Source organism: Sorex fumeus, unplaced genomic scaffold, assembly GCF_029834395.1.
Source record: "Sorex fumeus unplaced genomic scaffold, SorFum_2.1 ptg000063l, whole genome shotgun sequence".
Classification (NCBI taxonomy): domain Eukaryota; kingdom Metazoa; phylum Chordata; class Mammalia; order Eulipotyphla; family Soricidae; genus Sorex; species Sorex fumeus.
Genome location: NW_026606120.1, coordinates 34448781 through 34461509, shown reverse-complemented (window position 1 = coordinate 34461509; position 12729 = coordinate 34448781). Strand labels below are relative to the sequence as shown.

Below are 12729 nucleotides of genomic sequence, written 5' to 3'. Positions count from 1 at the left end.
ACTAACCCTTATAGTTTATATGTTGAAGGGCACTCTGAGCTTTTCCCAAAGCAAATAACAGGATGGGTATCAGGTATAAATATAGAAGTTTTATGGAAATCATGCTTCTGAAGAACAAATGGAAGATATTCTTCTGATAGAAGTCTCTGAAGACACTAGACCTGTATTTTGGATTAGTCTCCCTTTGTGGGTCAATGGCTTTTTGAATCTTTGGGATGAGGTTGCAGGCAGAATTATGGTTGTAGAGCTTGATTTCAACAAGACAAATCAGGAAGGAAAAATAAAGGAATTGAGAATACAGGTAAAAGTCCAAACACATGAAAAGTATCATACATATGTAGTTCAGATCAAAATCACAAGAAATAGAGCATTAGGTAAAATCACTTTGCCTTTATTTGGCTAGATGAAAAAGCCAAAATAACTGAAAAAACTAATAATACTCAGGAAATTGATACACTGAATACCGATTGAAACTGTCTCCAGGGCTTGCAGCACTGTGATGGGGCTACATCCATGCCAAGGCCCAGAATTTCTTTGCAAGATTCACTTCCTTCATAGGATTCCCCAATACAAACCAACCAAGTCAGGCTGTGCCTCCCAAAGAATGACAGGAAGCCCTCTTTAGAGGTAAAGGAACATAACCGGAGTTATCCTCATGGTACAATGGCATTTTTATCTTCTACCCCAATCTGAGTACTAATATAAAACTTTGGCAGACAGATAATCTTAAGAAAATTAAGATATATAATACCAAGAACATGTTCTAGTTATTTCAAAAAGTAGAAACGAGACCATCCTTTATCCCTTGATAATCTATGAGAGAAAAAAAAGAATCATTGTATGATTTTGAAAAATATAACCTTTAAAAATACTTATCTTGATAAGTTAAAAAAAATACGATTAGTTAAAAACATTGTTAAAGAAGCATTTTTTTCCTGCCATATTTGTTCAACTTCTGGTAACAATGTATGACAACAAAAATTAGAAATATGGCTTTTAGGGAATTAAATTACTGAAATATAATTGGTTTAAAATTTTAAACCTGGGATCTGGAACATGATTAAAACAGCAACGAGCTCCAGAAAGACAAAAACTGCCCACAAATCAAGATTACTCCAAGAGGAGTAACAAAAGCACAGTAAGAAGTCATTTCTAGAAAGAATATCCAGAGAAGGCCTGATCAACTGACAAATCAAATAAGAAAATGTCATTCAGATGCTGCTTAAGAAGTCAGCAATCACAAAAGGTCAAAATTGCTCTATCTCCTTCCCATTTTCCATTTTCTTCAGGATTTTCAATGGCCACACATCCTTAACTTTCTGACCCCAGCTGCAATATAAACGCTCCTCTAAAACTGCAACTCTGTCCTACATGTATGAAACTCTTTGTCTAATGTATGAAAAAAAACTAATTTTCTTGTGGTAACTGCAGGGCATCTCCTCATCCAGACTACAGATCTTCTTCCATTCTCCTTCCATTCTCAGAGGTCAAACAAATTTTAAGATGCTCCCATCTCAGTCACATTTGGTCTACGAGGAATGACTGCTTAATGTGTGGGATTCAGGAACAAGACCACAACTTCAAGTAGTACCATTCAGACATTTACAGATCATAGACATGGAGGGTACATGAACCTTTATTTTCATTTAGTTAGGCACAAAGGATCAATGAGCCCATCATTCCAGCAGTTTCCTCCACTCACCTATCTTTGCCCAGCACCTTGATTCCAAAGGCTCTAACATGACACATCATAAAAATTCTTGCTTTTGGTCACAATTATGTAAAATATTTTGGTATCAGAAGATGGAGGCAGGAAGGACTCACCAGAGGTGTTGGACTTTTCCAAAAATGTGCCCCCATCTTGGCCCTGGCCATCTCTCAGAGCTTATCAGCTCATAGGTAGATCATATGCCATAGGCAGTCACTGACAGTGCCAAGGACCATACAAACATTAACCCAGATAATGCACTGGAGGGAGTGACTACAGATGCCTCCCTTCCCAAAGATACTTAGAGTTGTACTATGAGGGAACAAGTAGGTGGGCATCATCAGTGACTTCACTGCCTTTCCATACCAGAGATAAGATAAGCAGAACTTTCAACAGGGGAAACAGTAGCAGGAAAGTTAAAACAAGTGATCATTTGAATCTGGGGAACGTTGGGAAATTTTAATTTCAGCTATTTCCATTCCAAGTCAAATTTAATGTAAACCAGAGTTGATAGCAAAAACCACACTTCATGAGAAAAGTTTTAGAATGGTCATTTTCCTAGGTCATCAGGACCAAAGGTAGTTCTCCTCTGTGTGTCTCTGCTGTGATTATCAGTGGGATCTGATCTTTCAAGAACCTGGGTAGTCTTGGAATACAGGCAGCATGATCAAGCCTCTGACTTCAGGTAAAAGCTGATTTCACCAGTGTGTAGGGAGGGTACCATGAAATTTCATGCTCACAGCTTTAACGAAGGGACATGGAAAATTAAAGTGTGGTTTTCTTAGCTGAAAACACTGAGACTCCACCCCCACAAGGGGTATTTATGAATGACTGGGAGAAGCTTGGATATAAGCAATGTCCTCCTGAGTCCAACTCCAGAATAATGGATGGACTATGATCTGCGAGGCTGTATAGCTGTAGGATGCTGGAGGTTTGAAGTAAGCTCATGCTCAACAGCAAGTGTGAAGAGTCAATACTCTCTAACGTGAAATTTAAGTGGTAAGTTTGCTGGGCAACCTGACAGGGGAGGTGGGACCAGCACCACCAGGCACATATGGAGAGGGAGAGAACCTATCATCCTTGTATGTGAAAACCATGCTCTATGGCCCGCTGGAGGGGCAGGAAGAGGGCAGTTTCTGTCTACAGCAACTTTCAGAGGATAAGAAGCCCATGGTACAGTGGTTTCAGCCAAGAACACTCTCAGGAGTAGAAGTCGAGATAAGGCTTCGGAAAAGGAATTTTTCCTTATGTTTTTCCATCTGTGTTTTGTGAAGAGCTCATTTTCAGTAAGGCTCTGAGCAACAAGGATGAACAGATTATGTTCAACGTCTAGACATTTATCCTTGTAAAAAGCAAGGCGAGACCCCCAAAATAAGATTAGCAGGGCCAGAGACTAAATCCAGGGATCACTAATCTAACCTGATTTAGTAATGGTATTGAGTGCTGTCCCACTCCCCTCTTCAATCAGTAACCCTGAAAATATTCATTCCTTTAAAGGCAGATTGAAGAAAAAGACTGACAAGCTCCCCAAATAATCGGGCAACAAAGTTTTCTGAGAAGACGAATATAGCTGAAAAAGAGCAGATGATGCCATGTGATCTAGTTCTATCCCCATGGGCATCTTCATGGACCCCATTGGGTCTAACAAGAAACTCCTCAGGGAGTAAAAAAATAGGCTCAGATCACCTTTCTACAGTCATATTGACACATGTCCAGCAAGTATGTTTAGGGGATTTGTGACTCAGCAGTTAGGTTTTTTTTTTAAAGGAAAACAAAAATTTGATATATTCCCTCCCAAATAATCCATCAGCATAACCCATTGGCTCATTGCTTGAAAGACTGGCCTCCACACCGAAGCAAATACTAAAAAGTACGAGGATTAAGAGGCCTCCGGGTATTATATCACTTCCTTCTGCCCACTCCTCAAGGGCAAAAAATTAGTTCTACTTACTACATTTGAAAGACTAATTTTTAAAAAAATTAATAAAAATGACAATTTCCCTGTCAAGATCACATGAACATAAACAGTAAAGCAAAGTCCTTGGGGAAGGTATATGGATGCAGAACAGGCTTCTAAGGTGTAGTCAGTCAGCCTCCATCTTGGTGTGAGAGGATGATGTCTCTTGGAGGATGGGATGTCTGGTCTTCCCATTCCTTTTGCCCCCATTGTCTTTTCTTTGTAGCTGTCCTTTTAGGTTTAGTGTTGGGATCACAATTTGGAATTCAATAGAGAGCTTCTGAAGGTGACGAGAACAGAAGGAGGGGAAATGAAAGAAGGGATGAAAAAATTAGTCTTCTTCATCCTCACTGATATCACAGGTGGCAGCCTTGCGCCTGGAAAGATTTGCTGGGGAGGAAGGCGGGGAAGTCTTGCCAGAGAATGGCCATCGGAAGGAAGGGGATGGGGAGCGTTCCCGAGTGGGGCTGCTGCTGGGACTCTGCTTTGGACTGATGGCCTGCAGCATCCGGCCTTTCCCCTCTTTCAGCATATGTTTCTGGGGAGACCAAAAGGAAGAGTTAGAGAAACGTACAGATCTTACTAAATCACCACTGAAGGATCTGAGACTTCAAATTATCACGAGTGCCCTCTGCAATGTTAAAAGTAATTCATAAACCACGTGGGGAGGGGAGACATAGCTAAAACTCTGAGCAATTGACTCTCTTGGGTGGCTTATGTCATAAGAGTTATCTGAAGGTTCTGAGCTGCCATTCAGCAAACAAATCCTTGATTTCTATGACAAAGTCATTCTTAGAAAGTTACCTGGCCTGTAGTGTAAAAAAAATAATAGGAAAAAAAAGGTAACAGAAAAGGGTACCTCTAGTTTTAAGGATCTCTGAACATTTCATATTTTCCCTCAATAATCTAATATCTAAACATCCTCACAATTAGATCCTTGACGAAACCCAAGCTGCGGCTCACCGGCTGAATACATACACACACACTTTTTATTTGGCTTGGAAAGAACCCTGTTCCTCTTCAAGGACAGAATGCCTACCTTACTCAGTAACCCTGCAGCAACTGTTTGTAGTGAGGGAAGCTTTTTTTTTTGTATCTTTTTCTTCTCCTTCTCTTCTTTTTTAAATTCTTTAACGTATAGGGTCATACCCAGCAGTGCGTGGGAACAGACACACAGGGCCAGGAACTAAACTCAGGACCTCGAACATGCTACACACGCGCTATACCACCACTTGGGCTCTTTTCCAGCTCCTCGCTCATCCTTAATGGTTCTCCAGGAAGACAGCCTCAGACATGCCAAGCATATGATTCTGCACTTGAGCTGTCTCTTTGGCCTAAGATGGTTTTTGTTTGTTTAAAATAGTAAAATAGACAGCTTTCCTTTTGTCTAAACCAATAATGTAGAAGCAAGCTGAGCAAAGCTGCCTATTTTACTTCTCTCGTCACCAGCTTTGAAGGTTGAGAGTAAATTGGGAGAGTGTGTAATATCTTTCTGTAAAACCTTAAAAAATGGGGGGGGGGGGGTATTTACTTGAAACACAGTTTTACCCAATAAGGAAAACAGACTGGACAACATTTTAAAAAAAATATGGTGCTTGGGATCAAACTTAGGGTCTCGCAGGTGAGGCATGTGCTCTATTGCTAAGCTCCATTCCTGGCTCTAGGTATCTTCACAATGTTGATGTCCCTTTCTGCTCAAGGATTCTAGAATTCTCCCCATAGCATGGAAAGTCCCTGAACTGCCCAGCAGGAAAGAACATACCAGTGCTCCTTCAGGACCAAACATTTCCAGGAAACTTCCAATGAATTCTCGGGATTTCTCCTCCCATTTCTGAATGAGGTCAATGCTTTTCTCTTCTACCTTCTGAACAAATTCTTTTGACTTTTCCTCTACATCTTTCACTTTCTTCTTAACTTTATCAACCCGCTCCTGTAAGTGGTATTTCTTCTCCTAAAGAAGTAATTGTTTTTTAAGAAATAACAGATTTCCAGAGGAAAAATAAAAAACATGACCCAAGCATTCTTTAGATTTTTGTCTTCAGATTCTTTTAGGTTTTATATATTTTTTCACTTTGTTTAAACTTTTTTCACATTTGTCTGACATAATAAACTAAATATATAAGATAGAGTCATTAGCAAGTGTGCAGCAAAAGGAAGCTGGTTTCTATCCCCACCTCCATCCTTTTTTCCCTTTATCACTGCTATTGTGATGATCAGAGGTCTCACAAACCCACACACTTAAGACATGGTGCTTCTACACATCTTTTGGCTTTGGTTCTCACACATACCTGGCTGCCATGTGGCTAGAAACTCACTGCAGAGTCAGGGTTCACAGAGAGCAGAGCTGCCGTGATTGTGCCTGAGACAGGCACTGGGCTAGAGGTCTCACTTGCAGCTCTACACTTGTATGGTGATGCTCTAAGTCACTGAGCTATCCTCCCAGGTCCCAGGAGGTCTTTTTTTTTAAGTACAAAACATAAACATGCCAAAAATGACTCAAACCCTACTCTAGTTGGAGTAACACAATCACTGCACAATACTAAGAATAATTTGGCTGAAAATGGATCTTCTACTTTATTTGCTTACTATACTGATTGCCCCTATCACTTGCTTACTCAATTATTTCAGAATACCAGAACTTGTTCCATTTTTGAGATCTGTTCTGGAGATCTGTTTGATGATTTGCAAAATGATGATGATATTCTTTGGTCCCACAAGTTTCTCTAAAGTTAAGGTAGGGGGATGAGGGGAAATTTAGCCAAATAGAAAGTATTCTTATAATTTACAGAAAACTTTTACAGGTTGTGGGAGGGGGAATAAGTATGTTTATAGCATTTTATAAAACATCCCATCATAAAGAATCTGTAGTAACAAAACACTAGTAGCTAGAGTTTAATTCATGGCAAAATTCATAGAACTGGAGCAGACGAGAGAGCAGGTAAATGACTTAAACTGTATATATAATTTTCAGTTTCTTTTATTTTTATAGGTGATAGCCCCAGTGGTGTTTGGGGGGAGGGAGGGCAACCTGGGTTATACTCAAGAGTGCTGGGAGTGGAGGTGGAAGACGGAGCCAGGGCCTGAAACTAGACAGGTATGCACTGTATACTTGAGCTAGCTCCCTGCCCTGCATTTTTCTTCTTAAACCAATTTCTTTGAGGCATCATTTAGAAACAAAATATATAGCATTTGTCTTCCAATGACAATATTAAACTAAGATAAAGACTAATTTATTAAAAAAAAAAGAATCACGGTTTTAAGTGTATCTGACATAATACTGTACAATATAAGTTACATATTCTTTTCGGAGGGGGGGCAGGGGGAGGTAGTTTGGGTAACACCTGGCAGTACTCAGGGGTTACTATGTTATACTGGGGACCAAATCCAGGTTGGTGAGCTTTCTCTCGCCCCTGTAAGTCATACATTCTTATTTATTTAACTGGCCCCAGGTCCTATAATCAATGTTTTGATACTAGACCAAAAAGGCATTCCTTCTCCTGTATATTCTCTTTGTTTTACTTTGTTCTTGCAGTATGCTGGGACTCTGAGCCCAGGATGTCACACACCAAAGACACACATATGCTTTATGGTTAAGCCATAAGCCTGGCTGTTTTAGCCTCTTTGTAAAGAGCTTAGTATACTGTTACTGCCAAAGAAGCATTCACTGAGGTTTTGGTGAGAAGGCAAAGGTATGTGTGCAGTCGTCAGGGCAGTGGGATGAGGCTGACTCACATTGATAAAGCTAACATTAAGCTCCTTGGCAGTGTAGCCTCTCTGTAGGTTCCTTCTGGCGTACACATCGTAATCCCGGACGATTCGAGTGATGATGTCTGATGTGGAGATGCCTTCTGTCCTCTGGGTTGGAGCAAACATACCTAACCCAAGAACATATACAAACAATGACTTCCTGGTTAGCTTGCACATAGGATAAGATGAAAACTGCGAAAAACAATCTTTTCTTTTCCTCAAAAAGCAGAATCTGTTACTACTGAATGAAATCTGGAGATACCAGTATACAAAAGGAAGACTAAATCAAATGAAAGGGGTAAAGAAAGGAGAAGTTATATGACTCCATTGTTGAGAAAAATAAGGGACAAGAGAAAGGTTTCCAGAAATTAAGAGAACTGTTAAAAGCAGATGTTTAGACTGAGAACTAATGAAAGTTAGTGCTATACTCACCTTACTTTAATCCAAAGTGGGACCTGAATATGTATGCTGAACTTCCTCTATATGAATTTTCGTCTATTAAGTAGCAAAGCAGTTCATGTTCTACAGCAGCTTCTATAAAGTGAGGCTCCATAAAGAAAGGATGTCCCCTGATTGACTCACCTGCTTCTTTGATGTGCTTATACACATCATCACTGCCGGCAGAAGAATATGGGATGTCGTCATGGGCTACAAAATCAATCTGAATGTAAGGAAACATTGAAAAATCAGGATAATGCCATTCAGAAACAATCAAAAAATACTCTCAGAAACAGAAAAAAAAGAAAAGCAAAACCTTTTTTCCCCCTTATCTCTCTATTTTACTTGTAAAGTTTATGATTCATTGATAAACCACCATCCCTAATTACTTTAGTATAAAGTATCATAAATTAAAATTTTCTTTTTTTCTTTTCTTTTTGGGTCACACCCAGAGATGCTCAGGGGTTCCTCCTGGCTCTGCACTAAGGAACTACTCTGGGCGGTGCTTGGAGGACCATATGGGATGCTGGGGATCGAACCCAGGTTGGCTGTGTGCAAGGCAAATACCCTGCCCACTATACTATTGCTCCAGCCCCTCAACTATTTTTCCTGACCTACTGGAAGTGTTATTCCCATTATGAACAACACAAGTCACTATGCTGAACAGGATGTGGTGAACAGAGATGAAGGTTTGCTATTGAGCTAGTCAGTGGGTGAAATCAACGAAAGAGAAAGGAAAATAAATTCCTTACCCTTCTGGGTCTGTAAGGACTTGTCAAACAAGGATTTCTAAAAGTATGAGAAAGAGGTCACTTCTGTGTTAACTGGTTCCTCCTTTAGGACAAGAGATAAGTGGGAGTATAAAAATAGTAACCAAAAACTCTTCCACTAGAATAGAATCACCTATATACCTAAGAAATGCAGAATTCAAGGTTATATATATATAGGTCTTAACTTCTATCAAATTATAGGTCTTAACTCCTATCAAATTCCTACCATTAATGCCTCTTGTAACAATGAGAAGAGATAAATGACACTGGGATAAATAATCTTTTTAGAGGCACACTAAAACTAATCTATTTCTGCATGAATAGGCAATTGGTCTTTTTCTAATTTAACTGTTAATACCACACCTAATCCCAAATTCATAGTAGTGTGAAGCATACTCTACAGGCCCACATTAGGGACTCTGTTATCACTGCAACTATCAGTAAGCAACTTGTTGGGGATCTGGAGGCAGAAAAGCAGATTAGTGGGCAAGCAAAACTTGTGGTTGAAGATATACTGCTTAACGAGGTGAAAAGGGAAACTTAAAGTTCCTCTTCTGGCCTGACTGTGTGAGAAATACCTTGTTCATCACTTTGGTATCCCTGAAGTTACCTGTTGATGTAGAAAGGCTAGAGAACTGTAAACGGCCTGCCCTAATCCTAAAAAGTTAGAACAAATCTCCTATAGACTCAGACCTACCAAATTATTGCTTTGGAAGCAATATTGACTACCTTTGTTTTCACGTGTCTTGTAGAATACAATATTCTACATAGTCCTATGAAAAGCTGACAATAACTGTGCTGATTCTTTAAGCTTAATAGCCTGGCCTGGGTATAATCAACTTTTATACCCTTCTGTTATACTAGACATGTTGCTTTATGTGGAACTATGAATAGGCAGGAAGGGTAGTACCAGCACACTAAGCAAAAGTGAGAAACCTCCCGGGTTTCCGATCCCACAAAACTCCTAGGCCAAAATCAAAGCACTGAAACTAGATATAAGTCAACACTAAAGCCATCTATGTTTTCTGTCTTATTTCCTAGATTGTGAACTCCTTGAGAAAATAGCTAGGACTACATATCTTCTAAAGATACTACCATGAGGATGGAGAAATCTACAGTGCTAGGATGTTGGGGGAGATGAGAAAGAATCACACAACAAAAAATTCCATTTCTAACCCTGTACAAAAAATTTTACCTGGACCAAGTTGTTCGGTATTTGATATTGAAGTTTTCTGGGGGGTAACTAAGGGCTATTTCTAGTTTGGTGGTAGAGGATTGCTCTTAGATGTGGGTGGGGAACTATGTGGTGCCAGAAATTGATCCTAATCCCCTAGCATGCCAAACACAAGCTATCTTCCTTGTCCCAGGTTGTTTGGTCTTTCTGGGTCTATGTAAAGCTACTGTCACAGGGTCCTTGTAGAAGCAAATTAAAAATAATGGATATGGGGCTGAAGTGGTAATACAGCAGGTAGGGTGTTTGCCTTGCATGTGGCAAAACCAAGTTCAGTCCCTGAATCCCATATGGTCTCCTGAGCACTGCCAGGAGTAATTCCTGAGTACAGAGTCAGGATTAACTCCTGAGCATCATTGGGTGTGGCCCCAAAATATAACAAAAAATCCCCCCCAAAATAATGGATATAAAAGTGTTTATAATCCTCATTACCCCAAATAAGCTTTTGGGGGGGGGGGGAACAAGTGGTAATATATCACTGCCACTGGCTCTCTGTGAGATTTATATAGAAGAGAGAAGAAAAGGAGGGTTAGTGGAAATCTTGCTCTAGAACCAGAAACTAGGAAATTGAAGGAATCATGGAACAAGGAGTCCTTGCTTTCTTACCCGGTGTTCTGCCAGGAACTCTGGTGTCAGGGTCCAGGGAGCATTCCTCACCACCTCATCCACATAGCGGCAGTGCTGCACTGCATCATAGCGCTCATTTTCATTCATCACTGTGAAGCCTTTGAAGTTGTGCGTTAGCTCATCACTGCAAACTGAGTTCATCACATCATCAAGTTAGTCAAATTGCTTTTGACTTAATTACTCCTCAGTCATCAACCTCTCCCAATTTCTAGGACTATAACCAATCTCTCCACCTGAAGAAGAATCTTCTAGAGATAGCTGTCTATAAAACAAAAACTTTTCCTAAGTCAATAAAATTAATAAAGGTGAATGATTATACGGTTATTCACATTTTGGAGAAGAAAGAAGGCAAAGTGGACACATTTTTTTGTTGTTGTTTTTTGGGTCACACTCGGTGATGCACACGGGTTACTCCTGGTTCTGTACTCAGGAATAATTTCTGGCGGTGCTCGGGGGACCTGGGAATCGAACCCAGGTTGGCTGCATGCAAGGCAAACACCCTAGCCGCTGTACTATCACTCCAGCCCCTGGACAAAATTCTTGACTGAAAAATGGACATACCATGCATCTGTGCATCAATTGTGTTTAAAAATGTCTTCCCACTCTATTTCTATAAGACTAGAAAACACATATACGTTTTCTTAGACAACTTTTCTAAGTACTTCAGTCAATTCAAAGCAAGAAACTAATATAGCATGAAAGCTTTTTTGTTTGTTTTTGGCTTTTTGGGTCACACTTGGCATTGCTCAGGAATTTTTCCTGGCAGTGCTTGTGGGACCATATGGGATGCCAGGGATCAAACCCGGGTCGATAACCTGCTGTACTATTGCTCTGGTCCCTGAAAGCTGTTTAAAAAGGAAATTAAGTGTTGTTCCTTCCCACAACAGCTGCAACTCAAGTGAAAACAGTGAAATAAATATGGCTACTTCAGGGCAGTTAGTTTGAAGCATCTCTTTTCAGGTTGAGGTTGCTAGTACCTCACAGCCTGCTTTAGAGAGCACATCCTATGCCTCATTTAAAAACCGAAAGAAAGAAAGAAAGCAAGAAAGAAAGAAAGAAGGGAAGAAAGAAAGAAGGAGCCTAAATACTCTGTTTATAAACAGGAGAGAGAACAAGGTATTATAATTTTTCTGGACAACACACATAAGTCATCTGATGTTTTCTTACCTCCTACAATGAGGTATGTATTAGGGAAAAGGTTCTTTGCTTGCATCAGAGCCCGCGCATGACCAGAATGAAATAAGTCAAATATGCCATCTGCATAAACTCTCACAGGCCGTTCACCTAAATCCACAGAAAAAATATTTACACATAAATACACAGCTTCAATATCTCATTTGACAAATGGAAATGGCAGTGTGTAAGCGTTTCTCCCATGAATATACCTCTCTTATGGGGTTCTCTGGATCTGTGGGGGATTGGGATTGTTAGGAATAACATCACAGATTTCCTTGACTAATAAAACCCTTTTTGTCATCATATATACCAACTATTTTGTTTATCAAACCGCACAGAATATTGAATTTCATAATGCTTTCTCTTAAAATTACTTTAGATGTGAAAGGAGTTACATAACAGGTACGTCCCAAACTTCAAAATTCTCACCATCAGACCAAGTTTAAACTTCAGTTACGTTTAAATAAGTAGCATAGAAACTAGCGATACAGGACAGGGGTTAAGGTGCTTGTATTATATGCAGTTACCCCTGTTTAATCCCCGACACTATATGGTCCCCAAGCACTATCAGGTGTAGCCTCAAATCCAAAAAAAATAAAAAAGGTGGTATAGTTAAATTATACTCTAAGGGTTATTTTTAAGCTTCCCTGATTAATAATAACTAATGTTTTGCTTTAGAACTTCCACCACTTCCCAGAGGTAGTGATTGAGAAAGTGGAAGGATAAATACCCGTCTATCAATTGAATGCTTCTTAGTTCCATGCATCCTAATACCTGCTCTGTAACTAAAGATGAATTCCATGAAGCATTCCCCATGAAAGTAAGAACATGTACTTTCTGGTGAAGTACAAATATTTGAGAGAACTTTAAATTAGAGCTTTTCCTCTTCTGTTGAATAACAAAAATAAAATTATGAGAACTTGATTTCAATTTAATTTTTAACTGTTGTAGAATTAAAAAGAAAAAAGAAGGGCCAAGTGACAACGGAGCAGGCAGAGCATTTGCCTTGCATGCAGCTGAGCCAGGTTCGATCCCCAGCATACTATATGGTCCCCTGAATACCGTCAGGAGTAGT

The 12729-nt window shown here is 39.7% G+C and overlaps 1 protein-coding gene across 1 annotated transcript in view; it reads right to left on the bottom strand.

Moving 5' to 3' along the window:
* Positions 1-240: 240 nt before the first annotated feature.
* The window catches only part of PCYT1A (phosphate cytidylyltransferase 1A, choline), a 44280-nt gene continuing 31791 nt past the window's right edge, over positions 241-12729 (bottom strand). Inside the window, exons 4-9 of the mRNA XM_056126971.1 lie at positions 11646-11762; positions 10458-10609; positions 7995-8073; positions 7398-7540; positions 5428-5616; positions 241-4203 (exon numbers count right to left, since the gene is read on the bottom strand). Coding sequence (XP_055982946.1) covers positions 3997-4203; positions 5428-5616; positions 7398-7540; positions 7995-8073; positions 10458-10609; positions 11646-11762 — 887 coding nt within the window. The 3' untranslated portion in view covers positions 241-3996. The remainder of the gene's footprint in view (positions 4204-5427; positions 5617-7397; positions 7541-7994; positions 8074-10457; positions 10610-11645; positions 11763-12729) is intronic.